The 19,770-nt window shown below is 33.7% G+C and overlaps 1 protein-coding gene across 4 annotated transcripts in view; it reads left to right on the top strand.

Moving 5' to 3' along the window:
* Positions 1 to 19,770, top strand: part of MINPP1 (multiple inositol-polyphosphate phosphatase 1) — an 84,980-nt gene that overhangs the window by 12,133 nt on the left and 53,077 nt on the right. For 3 of the 4 annotated variants that reach the window (XM_074374003.1, XM_010971260.3, XM_010971261.3), the window contains exon 4: positions 4,437 to 4,570. The exons of the other annotated variant lie outside the window; for it this stretch is intronic. In XM_074374003.1, coding sequence (XP_074230104.1) covers positions 4,437 to 4,570 — 134 coding nt within the window. The remainder of the gene's footprint in view (positions 1 to 4,436; positions 4,571 to 19,770) is intronic. 4 annotated transcript variants of the gene reach the window in all.

Genomic DNA, 19,770 nt, shown 5'->3' with positions numbered 1-19,770 from the left:
TGTTAGTTTAGTGTCTACTAACTTATTTTTTCCCAAGAAACAGTTTAACTATATATTTTTGAACTTTATATAATGGAATCACCCAGTATGCATCCAGTTTTTGTTCAACATTATGTTTTTAAGATTTATCTGTGATGCTGCCTGTAGCTACAGATCACTTACTTTCATTGCTGTATAGTATTCTGTTGTATGAATTATCGTTTTTTTTAATCCATTATCTTGTTGGCAGACATTTGGATTGTTGTCAGTTCGGTGCTATTATGAACATTTGTGTGTGTTTATTGGCATTTCTGAAGGTCTATGTCTGTAGTAGAATTGGTGGATCACAGGATATGCAGAACTTCAGATTTGCTAGATAATGCCGAACTATTTTTGGAACTATTTCAGCTTATCTTTCTGTCTTTATGCTTCTTTCTAAATCTTTTTCTTTTTTTTGACTCTTTTTTTCAAATGATTATTTTCTTAAGTCTTTGGAATTCATAATAGTATGTTTATTTAATTATAGTTTTCATCTGCTCTGTAGCAGAATTTCTAGGGTGAAGTTTTTTTCTGGCTGACTATTTTATCTGTATAGCAGTCTTGTTTTTAATTTGTATGTTTATATTGATTGTTGGCACCTTTTAAATTACTACTCATCTTCGCAGAGTTCAGTTTTTACTTCTCCTCAGGCAGCCAGCTGGGATGAGCAGCTATTCAGAGATAAGTAGTGTTCCTTCCAATTTATAGTTACTCTTCTCTGAGATTCTTTGCAGAATGCTGCCTGTAAAGATGGAATGTAAGTCTGTTTCCTCCTAATGGTGTTGCATAGTGTCAGGGGAGGTTCCCCTTAGACTTCATTCTCATTGTTTCAGGCAAATGATTGTTGGATTTACTACTGCAAGTGTACCATGTGCTTTGTTTTTGTTTGTCTGTTTGTTTTTTTCTGCTAGTTGAAAAAACTTTTAATTCTTATTTTTTATTGAAGTGTGGTTGATTTACAATGTTAGTTTCATGTGTTCAGCAAAGTGATTCAGTTATACATGTACATATATATATATATTTTCAGACTCTTTTCCATTACATCGTAGTCCAAGAACTTAAATATAGTTCCCTGTGCTATACAGTAGGTCCTTATTGTTTATCTATTTTTTTAACATTTTTTATTGATTTATAATCATTTTACAATGTTGTGTCAAATTCCAGTGTAGAGCACAGTTTTTCAGTTATACATGAACATATATATATTCATTGTCACATTTTTTTCTCTGTGAGCTACCATAAGATCTTGTGTATATTTCCCTGTGCTATACAGTATAATCTTGTTTATCTATTCTACAATTTTGAAATCCCAGTCTATCTCTTCCCACCCCCCGCCCCCTTGGCAACCACAAGTTTATATTCTATGTGAGTCTATTTCTCTTTTGTATTTATGCTTTTTTTTTTTTTTTTTTTTTTTAGATTCCACATATGAGTGACCTCATATGGTATTTTTCTTTCTCTTTCTGGCTTACTTCACTTAGAATGACATTCTCCAGGAGCATCCATGTTGCTGCAAATGGCGTTATATTGTCGGTTTTTATGGCTGAGTAGTATTCCATTGTATAAATACACCACATCTTCTTTATCCAGTCATCTATTGATGGACATTTAGGCTGTTTCCATGTCTTGGCTATTGTAAATAATGCTGCTATGAACATTGGGGTGCAGGTGTCTTTTTGAAGTAGGCTTCCTTCTGGATATATGCCCAGGAGTGGGATTCCTGGGTCATATGGTAAGTCTATTCCTAGTCTTTTGAGGAATCTCCATATTGTTTTCCACAGTGGCTGCACCAAACTGCATTCCCACCAGATTTACTACTGCAAATGTACCACATGCTTTGAGGATCTGTCTTCTGCTGGCTTTATCTAAGATGTTTTGTTTGATTTTCACTGCATTTGGCAGTCCTTTCTCATTTATGGTGGTGGCTGAGGGTATAGAGGTCTTTTAATTTCTTTGAAAAGAACTTTTACATTTCTCTTTTCATTCTTTTTTTAGAGTGCCTACTGAGAGAAGAGATCAGATATATCTTTATTCAATTATCTTAAAGCCTGAAGGTCTATATTTTCTAGTTAAGAACACTTTCATTGTTTCATCATAAAGTATGATGTTTGGCATAATCATTAGTAGTTATCCTTATCAGAGTAAAGAAATTTCTGTTTCTTGCTTTCTAAAACCGTCTATTTGTTTATCATTTTTAAAACCAGGACTGTGTGCTAAATTTCTGGCATCTAGGAAAATTCGCTTTTTTTTTTCTTTAATCTTCTAACATAGTAAATTACATTAGTACATTTTCTAATATTGACTCATCCTTGCTTTCCTTCCTTCTTAAGAAAGATTCTTTTATTGACTGATTTTTCTCCTAGTTATGTCACATTTTTTGTTTCTTTATGTGTTTCCAGTAATTACTTATTAGATACTGGACATTGTGAATGTTATGCTGTTGAATGCCTGGATTTTGTCTTCTAAGTGTTAAATTTTGTTTTATTTTGCAGTTAAGTTAATTGTGGATCAGTCTGATCCTCTTCAAACTTCTTTCTTTCTGAGTTTCATACTCTAGGCCTGAACTTGACAAAACTCAGAAACAAGACTTTGCCATTAAAGTATGACCCTATTGGGGACTGTAATGAAGTCCTGGATGTCTTGGTGTCTGTGGAAGTGCTCTTTACTTAGGCTACTTGGAACATGAATCTCTCCCAGCATTGCGATAGCTCTGGAATCGTTGAGCTTACAATTCCCACAACCTTCAGCAACAGAATCACGGGGACTGCCCCTGGATTTTTGGAGTTCTCTTTCTGTGTAGCTTCCTTCTCTCTGATACTCTGTTCTGCTAATTCCAACCACTTCACACTTACCAAACTCAATTCTAATTCCTCAACTCAGCAAGACTGCTGGATTCTGCTTGACCTCCCTTTCCCTGTGCACAGTTTGAAAGTGCCTCTCCTTTTTCACTTTTGATACTATTTTTGTTTTATTTCTTCAATAGATTTGGCAGAACTTTATCTAATTCTTTCTGTTTTAATTCCTTTCAACTTTTTTTTAATGTTTACTTTTTCCCTTTCGCTATCTTCTTGATTTAATTGCCTCTTTAATATATGTTTAGTTTTGTTTTTGGTGTATGGCACTGGCCTACCCTTGCTCTTGCTTTTAAACTTTTGGCTTGCACTTAATTTCTCTAGGTGCTCTTCTGGGACAAATGGCTCACAACTGTTGTATAGTCATGTCTTGTATCTCTTTTGGGTTGCAGGTTTTAGTCCTCTAGTTTTAATCTTGATTCAAATGTTACCTGAGTACAAGTTTAGCATTCAGATAAAGGCTACCTTAATCACCAATTCACCAGATCACCTACCTCTCCACAGAAATTAATCACTGCTGTCAGTTTGTTGTGTACTTTTCAACCTTTTTCTATGCTTTATTTACAATTTATATAATTCTTAGAAATTTAAATAGTGTTGTGTGTGTGTGTGTATTTTGGTAATAAATGGTATTTTACTACTGTATTTATTCTTACCCTGCTCTTCTCATTCAGCAATATTTGTAGGAGGTCTGTCCATGTCAGTTCATGTAGATCTATAATATGGAATGTTACAAATAATTTCACAGTATTCCATAGTATGTGTATACCGTAGTTTATTTAATGATCAACTTACTAAAGAAATTTAGGTATTTCCAGGAACTTTTTATTTTTTTGGCTCCTATAAGCAGTGCTATTCTAAGACATTTTTGTGCATTCTCTCGTGTTCCTTCGTGAATATTACTTTATAAGAAATAGAATTGAATGGGCCTTAGAGATGTGTATTTTTGTGGATTTTGCCCATTTACCCTTGAGAATGTCAATACTAATATACATTCCTTCCAACAGTACCAATTTTCCGTATCTTTGGTCTACTTTTATTACCGTTTTTATCATAGTGATACGTGAGCCAAAATAACTCATTTTCTATTTGGTTTCTGTCTTCCTAAAGTTCTCAAAAATTCTTGATCCACTGTTAGCATCTTTCTGTGCTGTGATGAATATTTTTCAATGTGTATCTTTTTTTCTTTTTTCTGTATATATCTTTGCTATCATTTTAATATAACTTTAGAAGAAAGAGGAAGTGAGCATATGTCTTCAGCCTACTATCCTGAACTGTCATGGATGCTGGATTATTGGCTGTGAGGGCTATGAACTTGCTCTTGGATGCCAGTCTCCACATTCCCACAATTCAAGTTTGTGTCTCAACATAAATCTCTGTGTCATGGACCTTTGGGTCCAACCTTTAAATGCTTGAAATGGCAATTATAAACTCTGTGATTTTGCTATACTTTGTACTGAATGCTGATTAAACAATGTAACCTTTTCTGAAAAACAAATCATTATTAAGTGAGGGAATCTGTTACATGAATAAAAATGTAATGATTTTTGAAATTTTTATCTTTAGGTTTTAGAGTATTTAAATGATCTGAAACAGTATTGGAAAAGAGGATATGGATATACTATTAATAGTCGATCCAGCTGTACCTTGTTTCAGGATATCTTTCAGCACTTGGACAAAGCAATTGAACAGAAAAAAAGGTAAAAACTTAAAAATTTTTTAGTGTATATTCTAAGTGCCCAGTTAAGCTTCTGAAAAATGCTTTATAAAGGGCGATCTAAAAAAATAGTTTTGCTTGTGTTTTTAAAAAATGTTTATATTTACAAAAGAATTAGATGACATATGTTATAAAGCATATAAACCCTCAATTCAACCCAAGGAAAACCCAAGTGATTCCATTTTCCTGCCTTCCCTTGCCCGCTTTACTCTCTATCCCCGGTAACTACTATCCTGAATTTGGTGTGTATTATTCCTTTGCCTCTATAAAATAGTTTTTATTATGAATGTTTGTGTGCCCTAACAATATAATTAGTTTTACTTAGAGAGATATGCTGGGCCTTGCTTTTTTTCCTCTTCAACATTACGTTTATAATATTCATCACATTGTTGCATATATTGTAGTTCATTCATTTTACTATAGTACAATTTCAGTAACGCTCAATTTTCAGTAAATAAATACCATTATATATATCATCTCCTCTTGTCAGTGGACATTTGGATAGTTTCTGGGTTTTGCTGTTATAAATAGTGTGATTGTACATGGTTTCTGGTATGAATTTTTTTGTAAGTTTTTTAAATGAGTTTCTTATCAAAAAGCCTTTGTTAACATTCATACATTTCAAAGTAAAAAAAAAAAAAAAGAAAACCTTTTCCTGATTTGAACCTTTGATAGAATCTGAACCCTATTTTATTTGACAAATATACTTCCATGGAAGCATATACATTCACAACTGGAGATGAAAATTATGCTGTAAAGATTGAGACAAAGGCTGAATATGGTGTATTTGTGTTTGCAGTATTGAGTTTTATATACATATAGATAAGAAAGAGAAATTATGTGTACTTGTGGATATGACTTTGGTTTATGGGATTTTCTTGGGTTTGATGGGAGTTAGGGGAGAAAACCAGATTGAATACAGATGGTCCCTGATTTAGGATAGTTTGACTTAACAATTTTTTGACCTTATGATGGTGCAAAAGTGATACACGTTCAGTAGGAATTGTACTTGAATTTTGATCTTTTCCTTGTCTCGCTGTGTGTGGTATGATAGTCGTTCATGATGATGGGCAGCAGCAGTCAGCTGTGGCTCCCAGTCAGCCACACCATCACCAGCAAAAAACTACTGATACATTTAAAACCATTCTGTACCTATACATCTATTCTGTTCTTCACTTTCAGTACAGTATTCAATAAATGATGTGAGATGTTCAACACTTTATTATAAAGTAGGCTTTGTGTTAAATGATTTTGCCCAACTGTAGACTAATGTAAGTATTCTGAGCACGTTTAAGGTAGGCTAAGCTAAGCAATGGTGTTTGGTAGGTTTTTGAGTTACTGATATTTTGAGTTTAATAATAGGCTTATTTAGATGTAATCCCATTCTAAGTGGAGGAAGATCTATATTTGGTTTCTGCTACCAAACACTTTTGTGGGACAGAATAGTCAAGACAAGTTCCCTCTTTGACATAGGCATTAACTTTTTTCCTACTTAGTTTTCTGAATGGTTTAAAATCCTTAGACTTTATGAGATAACAGACGTTTACTGTTTGTTCATTGTTTGTCCCATTTGAATGTGAGGTATGGCAAACTTAAAAATGTGTCTGAAAGATTCTTAAATAACTTTTGGAAAAATTGCTGTTATAATTTGATACCAGATTTAAAGTTTAAATAAGAAGTTTATCATTGATATTTTAAAATAAGTATTTCTGTACACTGAAAACTATAAAACATTACAGAGAGAAATTAAAAATGACTCAAATAAATGCAAAGATATACTGTCTCTGTGAATTAGAAGACTCAGATTGATCATCTGTAGGCTGAGTGTAATCCCTGTCATAACCCCAGTAGGTCTCTTTGTAGAAACTGAGAAGCTTATTTGACTGCAAATGGGTACCAGGGAAATTTTTAGGGTGATAGATGTGTTCCCAAACTGGATTGTGGAGATTGCACACACAGCTGTTACATTTACTGACATTCGTTTAACTTAACAACTAAAACAGGTGAATTTTTTGATTGTTACATTATACTTCAGTAAAACTTTTTAAACACTATTGGTATCTAATAAAAGGAAAAGGTGGAGAAAGAAAAGAATGAAATACTTTTTTTTTTTTTGTAGAAGTGGAAATAATTTTTAAAGAATTTATTAATTCAGAAAAATGGCATCCTTTCTTAGAGTTTTTTACAAGATGACCACAAAATGCTTAACATGTAATTGTTAAAAATGTGTTTTCAAATTATTAGCTCACTTCTCTGCCTTAATAAAATATACTGGAAAATAATCAATTTTTTAATAATGCAGGCTTTTGCAGTCTTGTATAGTGATTTGTTTAAATAGCCTTTATTTTTTAGAGTACTTTTAGATTCACAGTGAAATTGAGCAGAAGGTAAGGAGATTTCTCATATGCTTCCTCCAGCAACATATGCATAGCCTTCCCCACTATTAAAATCCCATACCAGTTATTTTTTAAAACAGTTTTGAGAAATAGTTCATATACCATGTAGTTCACCCATTTAAAGTGTATAGTTAAGTGGTTTTTAATATATTCACAGAGTTGTGCAACCATTATCCCTGTTTAATTTTAGAACGTTTTCATTACTCCAAAAAAAGAAACTCCATTATACACCACATTAACAAAAGGTAGGATAAAAATCACATGATCATCTCAGTAGGTGCAGAAAAAGCATTTGACAGAATTCAGCATCCATTCATGATAAAAAAACTCTCATCAAAGTTGGTATTGAGGGAACATTTCTCAACATAATAAAGGCCATTTATGACAAATCCACAGCTAACATCATACTTAGCGGTGAAAGGCTGAAAGCCTTTCCTCTAATTTCAGGAACAAGGCAGGAATGCCATTCTTGCCACTTCTATTTAACATAGTATTGGAAGTTCTAGCCTCAGCAGTTAAACAAGAAAAAGAAATAAAAGACATCCAAACTGGAGAGGAAGAAGTAAAACTATACTATTTGCAGAAGACATGATACTACATATAGAACACCCTAAAGTGTCCACAAAAAACTAGTATAAGTAATACATGAATTCAGTAAAGTTGCAAAATACAAGATACAAGGATACAGAAATCTGTTGCTTTTCTGTACACTAATATTGAACTATTAGAAAGAGAAAATAAAAAGAAACCCCATTTAAAAATCACATCAAAAAGAATAAAATGCCTAGGAATAAACTTAACCAAGGAGGTGAAAGACCTATACAATGAAAACTATAAAACACTGATGAGGGAAACTGAAGACCGTACAAAGAAATGGAAAGATATCCTGTGGTCTTGGATTGGAAAAATTAATCATTGAAATAGCCGTATTACCCAAAGCAATCTATGGATTTAATAGTATCTCTGTCAAAATACCTGTGACATTTTTCACAAAACTAGAACAAATTATCCTAAAATTTGTATGGAACCACAAAAGACCCTGAATTGTCAAAGCAACCTTAAGGAAAAAGAGGCATAACCCTCCCAACCTTCAGACAGTATTGCAAACAGTAATCAAAACAACATGGTACTGGCACAGAAACAGACATGTAGATCAATGGAACAGAATAGAGAGCCCAGAAATAAGCCCACACATCTGTGGTCAATTAATCTACAACAAAGGAGGCAAGAATGTAAGTGGAGAAAATACAGTCTCTTCAGGAAGTGGTGCTGGGAAAACTGGACAGCTACATGTAAAACTCCTAGAAAAAAAAAGTGAGATTAGAACATTTCCTCACATCATATACAAAAATAAACTCAAAATGGGTTATAGACCTAAATGTAAGACCTGAAACCATAAAACTCCTTGAAGAGAACATAGACAGAACATGCTTTGACATAAATCATAGTAATGTTTTTTCTGAACCTGTCTCCTAAAGCAAAAGAAATAAAAGCAAAAGTAAACGAATGGGACCTAATTAAATTTAAAAGCTTTTGCACAAAAAGGAAACCATTGACAAAATGAAAAGACAACCTGCTAAATGGGAGGAAATACTTGCAACTGAAATGACCAACAAAGTTAATATCCAAAATTTATAAACAGCTTTTACAACTCAATACCAAAAAAAAAAATCAAAAAATGAACAGAAGACTCCAATAGACATCTCTCCAAAGAAGACATGCAGATGGCTAACAGGTACATAAAAGATGCTCGACATCACTAATTAAGAGAAATGCAAATAAAAACGAGATAGCACTTCACACCTGCCAGGCGAGGATGTAGAGAAAAGTGAACTCTTGTATGCTGTTGGTGGGAATGTAAATTAATAAAGCTACTGTGAAAAACAGTATGGGGATTCCCCCCCAAAAATAAAAATAGAACTACCAGATGACCCAGCAATTCCACTCCTGGGTATGTATCTGGGAAAAATGATAACACTAATTTGCAAAGGTATGTGCACCCCAGCCCAGCGTTCATAGCAGCACTATTTACAATAGCCAAGACATAGAAGCAACCCAGATATTCATCAACAGATGAATTGATAAAGAAGATGTGGCATATATATATAGATATATATATATACACATACACAATGGAATATTACTCAGCTGTAAAAAAAAGAATGAAATTTTGCAATTTGCAACATGGATGGACCTGGAGAGTATTATGCTTAGTAAAATAAATTGGACAGAGAAAGATAAATATTGCATTATATATCACTTATATGTGGAATCTAAAGAAACGAATATATATAGCAAAACATAAACAGACTTGCGGATATAGAAAATAAAATAGCTGTTACCAGTGGGGGAATGGAAGAGGGGAAGGGCAAATTAGGGGTATGGGATTAAGAGATACAAACTACTATGTATAAAATAAATAAGCAACTAGTATATATTATACAGCACAGGGAATTATAGCCATTATTTTGTAATAACATTTAATGAGTATAATGTATAAAAATGACTCACTGATGTATACTTGAAACTAATATAATATTGTAAATCAACTATACTTCAATTAAGGAAAAAAAAAACACATGCCCATTAGCAGTCACTCCCCATTTACCCCTGCCCTCTCAGCACTAGGCAGCCACTAGTCTACTTTCTGTCTCTATGGATTTGCCTTTTTGGATATTTCACATAAGTGGAATCATACAATGTGTGGTTCTTTGTGACTGGCTTCTTTGACTTAGCATAGTGTTTTCAAGGTTGATCCATGTTATAGCATGTGTCAGTATTTATTCTTTTTTATGGCTGAATTATGTTCTGTTATGTTGACTATACTGTATTTTGTTTATCCATTCATTTGTTTATGGACATTTAGGGTATATCCACTTTGGGATTGTTATGAGTAATGCTACTGTGAACATTTGTATTCATATTTTTGTGTGGACATGTTTTTATTTTGCTTGGGTATATGCCTAGGAATGGAATTTATAGGAGAGTCATTAACTTTGACAATCAGGAATTGCTAAAGAATATTAAAACTGTAGTTATGTAAATAATCCCTGATGTGCACTGGTTTCTGGATATAATGTAAAGATGAAGCATTCCAAGTTGAGGTTGGCCCATTTATAGTAATCCACATCTCCTGCTAGGAGGTTTAATTTGTTTTGTTTTATCTTAAGAAATTCCAATTTTTAGGGTTTTTTTTTATAATTTGCTTATTTTATCCACAAGTGAAGTACATAGAGGGAAAAAATGCAACAAATCGAGCATTCCTTTATGTTAAGTAGTTGCTGATTGTATTTTTATATATTTAAAAGCTAATGAGATTAATTTTCATGCATGGCTTCTTGAATGAGATGCAGTGATACAGAGGCAGTGTGATGTAGTAGGCAGATGCTTGGATTTGATTTGAGTTCTGGTTCTGTTCTACTGATGCTACAGATTACTCACTTCCAGAAAAGGGGACTGCCTCTCCTGACTCACACAGTTGTTATGATAATCAAATGAGAGAATGTCTAAAGCACTTAGTATAGTGCTATATACAGATAAGGTATTATTATCATATATGAGAGTTCTCTGGTCAAAACATGTCTTTAACGTCTTTGTCAGATATTCACACACCTTCCCTCCCCCAACTGCTGTGAGTATTCAAATATTAGAAACAAATACTTTGTAGTACTTACTCTCTTCAAATTTTCATGGCCTTGAGCTCATTTCTTAAATGAATTTCCTTTTCTTCAGCAAAATGGAGAAAATTTTTACTTTTTGGAGGATTACTTCTTTATTTGTGAATTGAAAAGAGGACTCATTCAACAATATTTTAAACACCTACTGTGATACATGTCAAGCAGTGTTTTAGTAGCTGGACACAGTGATGAGTAAGACAAAGTCATTACACTTGCGACTCTTAGAATCCAGAGAAAATAGAAATGTATATAAAAGCCATGGGCTATGGTATAACTTTATGTAAGATTGTAAAACAGTATAAAATGTTAAAGGAAGGAGAGTTTGACTCTGTAAGAAGAAATGGTTTTGCCCACGGCCTTCTTTCCTGAGGAAGGAGAGTCAGCAGTAATGGTGCTTTTCAGGGACTGGTTTTCTCTATACTAAAAGGCTGTTTGGGATGTTTAAAAATATTTAGCAGAATCAAGGTGAAATCTTTTTAAGTAGGTTTAAGGGAAGAAAATGAGTGTAGAGACTTCTATCAAATTTCTTTCCAAAAATCAGATTGACACTGACCAGTTTTATGAGCAGCACCAAAATTAAGGGTACTTCTGAAGGAAACTAACAGATGCTCAGCAAAGAGAGACTAATAGGATTTTATTAATAATAATAATAATAAAAACAACTAATAGACTATTTTTTAGAGTAGTTTTAGGTTCACAGCAAAATTGGGTAGAAATTACAGAGAGTTCCCACATACTACTTCCTCCCCATACATACAAGCTCCTCCACTATTAATGTTACAAACCAGTGTGGTATAATAATAAAGTTTTAATAGAGGTTTAATATTTTATCTTTGTATTTTTTCTGATCTGTTCTATTGAAATGTTAATCTTTTTTCTTCATAACTCTTAAAAACCTTTTTTGTGTTTGGAGTTTATAATAAGTGTGTGTATTTGTATATGTGTTCGTATATACAAAAGCAGTATTTGTCATTAATATTATGTGAGGAAATGTCTTTCACTTAATTCTAGAGTTCCCTGGCTACTTTTTGCTTTCTCCATCCCTCCTCCACCCCACATTGAGATGGTACTGTGTGCACAGGTTGTTATCTGTTTTTGTTGTTGTTAGCTTTTTATATTAATGTTAAATCAGAGATATTCTTCAGTGTTTCTGAATATTTTTCAACACAGTTTTAATAGCATGATTTTACTTCATGGAAAAATTAGAGATTGCAAATAATGTTAATAGACAAGTGTCAACATTTTAGTTATATATAACCAGTCCTCTAAATCCATGGTCCTTGACTCTTATGATCTTGACTTTAATTTTTCTTCTTAAACCATCACTACAGTGATGGGATTAAAATCAAAACCGGTAAATTTACTGTTTAAGCAAATTTAAGCGGCTATTGCTTTTTAAACAGCTGTGACTAGAAAAGCATGTTGAATTTACTGAAGAAATGAGATGTATCTGGATTTTATTCTATTTTCCCATCCCCCATTATCTCTGTTAGTATATTTTTAATTTTTTTAAATTAGGGGAATTCAGTAAGTCACTGCTTTTTCAAAGTAAGGTTTATATCCTGGATAGTGTAATTGCTTGCCTCATGAGATCTTTCATTTTGTCAGGAATACTCTCAAATACCAAAATTAAGTGCTGTAAATATATGTTACTGTCATTAAATAACTCTCATTAACCTTTTTTCTACCTTTTTGTTGACTCAAATCTTTGATATTTCCAGATTTCACTGTTGGATAGGGTATGGCTTTTTAAGGTTGTGTAGTTCCATATTTTTACATAAAGATGGCAGCATTGAGATAAAAATGTAGTGGCACCAAGTGATTACTTAGCCTGTAGTAACTAGGGGAGCTTTGTCTTCTAAAGTTCTTGGACTCTGTTCTCGCTTGTCTTTTTGCTAACTTTCTGCAGTCAGTGTTCCATGGAGTTTAACTAGGTGTGCCAGGAGACTTTAGCACTGGTTGTTGATACTGGCTTGATAAGGTACAAGCTCATTTAACTTGCCTGGCTATGCTGTGAATTCAGATTCAGATGTCAGGATGCCTCTGGAAAGATACTTTCTGACTCAGTAGACTGTAGGTCTGTGGTGTCTAAAACTTTCTTTCCCTGCTATGTCCTCAGTGTGTAGAACAAGTCTGGGATGCAGTTAGTGCTCAGGATGTATTGAGGGAATATCCACAGGCCTGTAGTCTCTTATTTTAGTCAAGCCATCATTATCCTCCCAGGCATCCAGGCCACAAACCTATGCATCATTCTTGACTCTGTCTCTCGCACCTTCTGTGTCTTCTCACCATAATGTTGTTTTTTTTTTTTTTCCTTCCAGTTTTGTATCAGTTCCTTCCACTTTTCTTCATCCCCACTGCTACCACCTCAATTCAGGCTAATATCTTCTCTTTCCTGGATTTTAGAAACTGCTTCCTAAGTGCTTCCCTGATTTTAGTTTTACTTCTACTCCATTCCAGTACAGCTTATTATGGAGGCTGTAGAGGGTATATACAAAGATGAATACATTTAAATTATTGTCTCAGGGAGCTCATGTCCTAGTTTGGAGGGTATTTGTAAAACAGCACTAAAACAGGTAAAAAAAATGCTGAAGGAGAATTAATTTGAGCTGTTGGAGTTTGGTAAAGGCTTTATGGGAGGAGGAATCTTTGAGTTTGGTCATCAAAGACTTCCTTCGCAAACTTCAGCATATCAGCCCTTAATACTTGTTTTGGTTTTTATTTAAACAGCTTTATTGAAGTATAATTGATATAAACAACACATATTTAAAGTATACAATTTGTTGAGTTTTTAAATATTTATACACCCATGAAACTATCGCCATATCAAGATAATAAAATACCCATCACATGCAAAAATTTCTTGGTGACTTTTAATTTATTGAGGTAGTTTATTTACAGTGTTTCAGGTATACAGCAAAGTGAATCAGTTATATATATATATATATATATATATATATATACACACACACACACACACACACACGTTCTTTTCCAGATACACACACACACACATTTATATATATATGTGTGTGTGTGTGTATATATATATATATTCTTTTCCCATATAGGTTATTACAAGATATTGAATATAGTTCCCTGTGCTATGCTATACAATAGGTCCTTGTTGTTCATCTATTTTATATATAGTAGTGTGTATCTGGTAATCCCAAATTCCTAATTTATCCCCCCACCTTTCCCGTTTGGTAACCATAAATTTTGTTTTCTATGTGGAGGAGTCTGTTTCTGTTTTGTAAATAAGTTCATTTGTATCATTGTTTTAGATTCCACATATAAGTGATATCATATGATATTTGTCTCTGATTTACTTCTTTGTGACTCTTTCTAATCCACTTCCCACCCCCACTCCTAGGCAAACTACTGACCTGCTCTGTCACTATAATTTGTATTGTCTAGAATTTTATATAATAAAACTATATAGTATGTACATTTTTTGGTTTGACTTTTTTCATTCAGCATAGTGGTTATGATATTCATTTACGTTGTGGGTATCAGTCATTCATTCCTTTTTATTTATTTTATTTCATTTAGTTTATTTAGTGTTCCATTATATGGATACACTACAGTTTGTTTATCCATATCCTTATGGTGAATGTTTGGGTTGTTTATAGTTTGAGGCTATTGCTAATAAAGCTGCTGGGAACATTTGTGGTCTTTGTACCATATGCTTTCATTTCTTTATCCTAGAGATGGATTAGCTGAGTCATATTTAGGTGTATGGTTAACTTTTTAAAAAACTGCCAAACTCCTCCTAACAATGTATGAGACTTAAAATTATTCTGCATCTTGGCCAACACTTGGTATGGTAGGTATTTTTAATTTCAGCCATTCTAATGGGTATGTAGTAGAACCTTACTGTGATTTTAGTTTGCATTTGCCTAAAAACTAGTGTTGGAGGACAGAGGGAATGAAAAGTGTCCACCAAACTGAGAAGGCATCTTGAAACCAAAAAATTAGATAAGCAGCTTCATATAATCGATGGATTCCTTTATCATAGGGTAACTTAGTTACAGGGTGGGATCAGGATAGGGCAGACAATGATCTGGAAGTATTTGCAGTTGTACTGCAGAGGGGCCATTGGGACAGTTTATAGTGAACCTGGGGTATGGAGGTAGGTACTTGGAAATAGGATGTACATTCCTAAGTTAAGATTCATGAATGGAGAACTAGTCTCGTGGGCCCCAGGAATACATCAGCAAAGATTTTTATTGTTTGGGGACTAACAGTGCATAGAGGTGACCTGGTCCTAATGATTATAAAACAGTATCTATTAATTACAAAGTCCTTAACAGAGAAATGACTTACTGCACACTGCTGTCCTGGGTAGAGTCAGTGGAAGGACCGGAGAAACTGTAAGGGCCCAAGATGGTGGCAGTTACACTAATAGCCATACAACTAGTGATAGTGAACATCTTTTGATATGCTTATTAACCACCTATATGTTTACTTTGTTAAAGTGTCTGTTCGTGTCTTTTACTGTTTTTTAATTGGTTTGTTTATCATCTTTATTATTGTACTATAGGAGTTCTTTATATATATTCTATGTGCAAGTTCTTTCTCAGGTTTATACTTTACAAATATACTCTCCTAGTCTGTAGTTTTCCTTCTTTGTTTTTATAATAATGTCTTTTATGGGCTAATTTTGCCCCACTATTGAGGCAGTTCCTCTTGAACATCTATTTGGTACCCTGTGTATTTTGTGGCTTTCCTAGTCTGGCTTGTTGGAATACAAACTATTCCTGGCCTTGTGTTAGCTTTGAGAACTTTTTCACCTCTTTCTTTTCAATGCCTTTTGCGTGAATTTGGATTGTTTTTTCACACGCATGAGCTGATCAATACTAGCTGAAAACTTGAGGGGAGTCCCTGCAGATCTTTCTTCCCTGGGACTCTATCCTGTGAGTTTTAGCCAATGTAGCCTCACTAAATTCTCAGTTCTATCTCATCTACTCAGGAAGACTGCTGTGCTCTGTTTGGGCTCCCCTGCCCAAACTCTAGGCAGTTAAGATGGGACGGTTGTTAGGATTCACCTCATTTGCCTTCCCTCACTCTGATTCTGACTTTTGTCAAATGTCTAAAAATTGTTATTTCATATATTTCAAATGGCTTTATAGTAGTTTAAGGCTGTGAGGTAAATTCAGCCCCTGTTACTGCATCTTGGCTAGAAGCAGAAGTTACTTCTCTGTATTTTTCCTGGAGAAAAAAACTTTATGCTTGAGTCATTTTGTTCCGTGTTTGTGTTTAACTGTTGACTCTGATGCTTCTCCAAATGCCTCACTGGAGCTGATGCTTCAATTGTAAAGGAAGACTTAAAAAAATATTTTCCTTGTAATTTTTTTCCCAAAGCATCTCATATCTCTAGCAGTTCATGTTGCTTATTTGTGCGCTTACATAAGTATGGGAATTATATGAGTTATCTAATGCTCTATTTGATATTCCTGGATCATGTTTGAAAATGCATTCACTCTGTGTAACATTAGTTGAGTGTGAAACATGAATTAAGAGCTTAGAAAGATGTAAGCTGAGTACATGTAGGGGAAAAACATGCAATTATTAGTTGTTTTTCTGGTTGAGCCTTCTTTCTGGGTGTTTCACCTACTTTGAACACATACATAGTCATCAAACCTCATTTAACAAAGTAACTTTAGACCAAATTAAATTTATTTTTTAATTAAAGAGTTAATAAATCTCCTTACCAACTTATATAAGTAAAAGAGGACTGAAATTTGGAGAAATACATTCTTATCTTGCTAGATAACATTAGGTAATTCACTCATCTTTTCCTTATTTCTAAAATGAGAGGGCTTGACCAGATCTCAACCCTGCAACAATTCCAATTGTATATTCCTATATATAATTCATTTGTTTTCTTACATTTGTATTAATAGTTTACATTTTCTAGCTTTTTTTTAAATGTAGCCCTGTAAAAGTAGTTTTGCCACTTGTTGGAAAATATGACATCCCAAGTTCAATGTATTTTTATCAGAGAAAGAGTTAAATGTGTTTCATGCCCTTGTATCCCTCATTTTTTGGTAGACTATTCTGCTAAGAGTTCTAAAGAATATCTTCATAAGTCGGATTATAAGTTAATATGAGAAGTGAGACTAATAGAAGTCTACGTTGAAGGATCAGAGTACGTAGTTAGAATACAGAAAACAGAAACAGCATGATTCAAGAAAAATGGGACTATTCAAAGCAAATTATAGGATATCTGAATTTTTCTTAATTTGATTGATATATAAATGTGTAAATTTAAAATGTAAATTAATTAATCTATCTTGACATTTTAAATATAGCACTCATTAGGATAAAATTATTAGACTTCTCTGAAATACACATCATGTAGGAGATTAAAAAAAATAATGTGGGACAGAATTTTAGGCTTACTATTCCTCAGGATGTCAAATTGTCGTATATAGCATTTGGATTTGGAGAGGTCTGAACTCCCAAAACTGTATTCACATTGTTATGGGATTGTGCATTTCCCTGGGATGAAATCCCATTCCTTTAGATTCTTAGATAGTTTTATTTCCCCAATATTTAGAAACTACAGATGCAGTGAATACTGAATATGTATCATTACTGATTGTTTTGATAGCTCCTTTTTAAAAAAATTTTTGCATCTTCCTCCAAAAGACTGCATTCTTTAGTTAAAGGTGAAAACTTTGGTCTTTCTGTCTTGGCATCCTAAACTTCTCAGCTCTGTTTATTGAATGCCATATGAAATAAAGAAAGCTACATGGGACCATAGATAGGATGTAGTAATCTTTATGCGCTGAGCAATCTTCTGACCAAATTATGTGCAGTGGCCGTATATTAGAAATTGAGTAAACTGAGAAGTGTTTTTCACATGCTTTACCCTTTTGTTCTCCCATATATTATATTCTCTTGTTCTCTCTGGTCTCTCTGAGCACCTCCCCTCACCCTCCCCGCCAGTCACACACACGCGCGCGCGCGCACACACACACACACACACACACACACACACACACACAGAGAGTTCCTTACTCTCTCATTCAGACATACACACTCTTACCCATTTGCTGTTGCCAATATTTTGGGCTTAATCGTAGACCAACTTTGCTTTGGAGAAGCTTGGAAATGAAACCCAGAAAAGTTCCCTTGCTATCCTTGGGACTTGGGTGTGTTCAAGGGGAAGCTGAGGATATGGTTCTTTCAAACAGCAGTTATACTAATTGAAGTAAATCAGTTGCTAGCAGATGGCTCAGAACATTTCTAAGATTTACTCTCCATTATGAGTCAGAGCAAAGAGCAGTGTGTTCCTGAGATGGAACCAACTCACTTCACAGGAATTACTGATTTACTTTACAGAAACCTGGCACATACCTTTAATGGCTTCTGATGAAAATTGGACCATAAATAAATACTTTTGTAATATTGGTTTTGATGTCTTTAGAATTACAAAAACAAACCAAAATTTAAAAACTGCTACTGTATGTGCACACACATACAAACTCCACAACTGTTTAGCCTCCATTAATTGAAAGTAACCAATTTCCCATTTTTGGTGTTTGGAAATATTTTAGAATAGAAATACAATATGTTTTTATGTTTAACATGTATTCTCCTTAACTTTGTTGAAGAGAATTGAAATGTAAGAAAGTCTTATAACAGGGCAAACAGGTATAAGCCTGAGCAGCTGTTTAACAGATTATATTAACTCTTTGGAAGGAAAATGTGCTTTTTGGTTACATATATTCCCATGGCACTAGTTTTGTTGTTGTTGTTTAATTAATAAACTATTTTCTAGAGCAGTTTTAGGTTCACAGCAAAATTGAGCAGAAGGTAGAGTTCCCATAAACTCCCTCCCCACCAGACCTCCCTTACTATTGACATCTCACACCACAGTGGTACATTTGTTGTAATTAATGACCCTATGTTGACACATCATTATCACCAAAGTTTGTAGTTTACATTGGGGTTCACTCTTGGTGTTGTATATCCTCTGGGTTTGGACAAATTTCTAACAACATGTATTGGCCGTATAGAATTGTACAGATAGTTTCATTGCCCTAAAAATCCTCTGTGCTTTGCCTGTTTATCTTTCCCTCCCCACTAACCCCTGGCAACTACTGATCTTTTTACTGTCTCCATATTTTTGCCTTTCCCAGAATGTCATATAGTTGGAATCATACAATATGTAGCCTTTTTGGATTAGCTTTCTTTACCTAGTAATATGCATTTATGTTTCTTCCATGTCTTCTCATGGCTTGATAGCTTTTTTTTTAGTTTTGTAGTTTTCCTCATATAGATCTTGTATATTTTGTTATTTTATACTTAACTATTTCATTTTTAGGGGTGCTAATATAAATGGTAATGTGTTTTTAATTTCAGATTTCCATTTGTTTATTGTTAGCATATAGAAAAGCAATTGACTTTTGTATATTAACTTTGTATCCTGCAATCTTGATATAATTGCTTATTTACTCCAGGAGGTTTTTTTATTGATTCTTTGGATTTTTTACATAGATGATTGTCATTTACAAAGACAGTTTTATTTCTTCCTTCCCAGTTTGTTTACCTTTTATTTCCTTTTCTTATCTCATTGCTTTAGCTAGGACTTCTAGTACAATGGTGACAGGCAGTGATGAGAAGGGACATTCTTGCCTGTACCTCATCTAATCAGGAAGGCTTTGCATTTCTCAACATTAAGTATGATGTTAACTTAGCTTTTTGTATGTTTTTTTATCTAGTTGAAGAAGTTCCCTCTATCACTAATGTGCTGAGAATTTTTATCATGAATGAATGTTGAATTCTGTCAAATGTATTTTCTGAATCTATTCATATGATAATGTAATTTTTCTTTTTTATCCTGTTGATATAATAGTTAACATTAATTGATTTTTGAATGTTGAACCAGCCTTGCATACCTGGGACAAATCCTACTTGGTCATGGTATATAATTCCTTATTACATTGTTGGATTCTATTGGTTAATATTTTGTTGAGGATTTTTGCTTGCATCTGTCTTCTGAGAAAAATTGTCTGTAGTTTTCTAGTAGTGACTTTGTCTGGTTTTGGTATTAGGGTAATACTGTCTCATAGAATTAGTTGACTGTTCCCTTTGCTTCT

Source organism: Camelus bactrianus, chromosome 11 (genome assembly GCF_048773025.1).
Source record: "Camelus bactrianus isolate YW-2024 breed Bactrian camel chromosome 11, ASM4877302v1, whole genome shotgun sequence".
NCBI lineage: Eukaryota > Metazoa > Chordata > Mammalia > Artiodactyla > Camelidae > Camelus > Camelus bactrianus.
The sequence above is the reverse complement of the archived record's forward strand: the minus strand, read 5'-3'. Positions and strand labels throughout refer to the sequence as shown.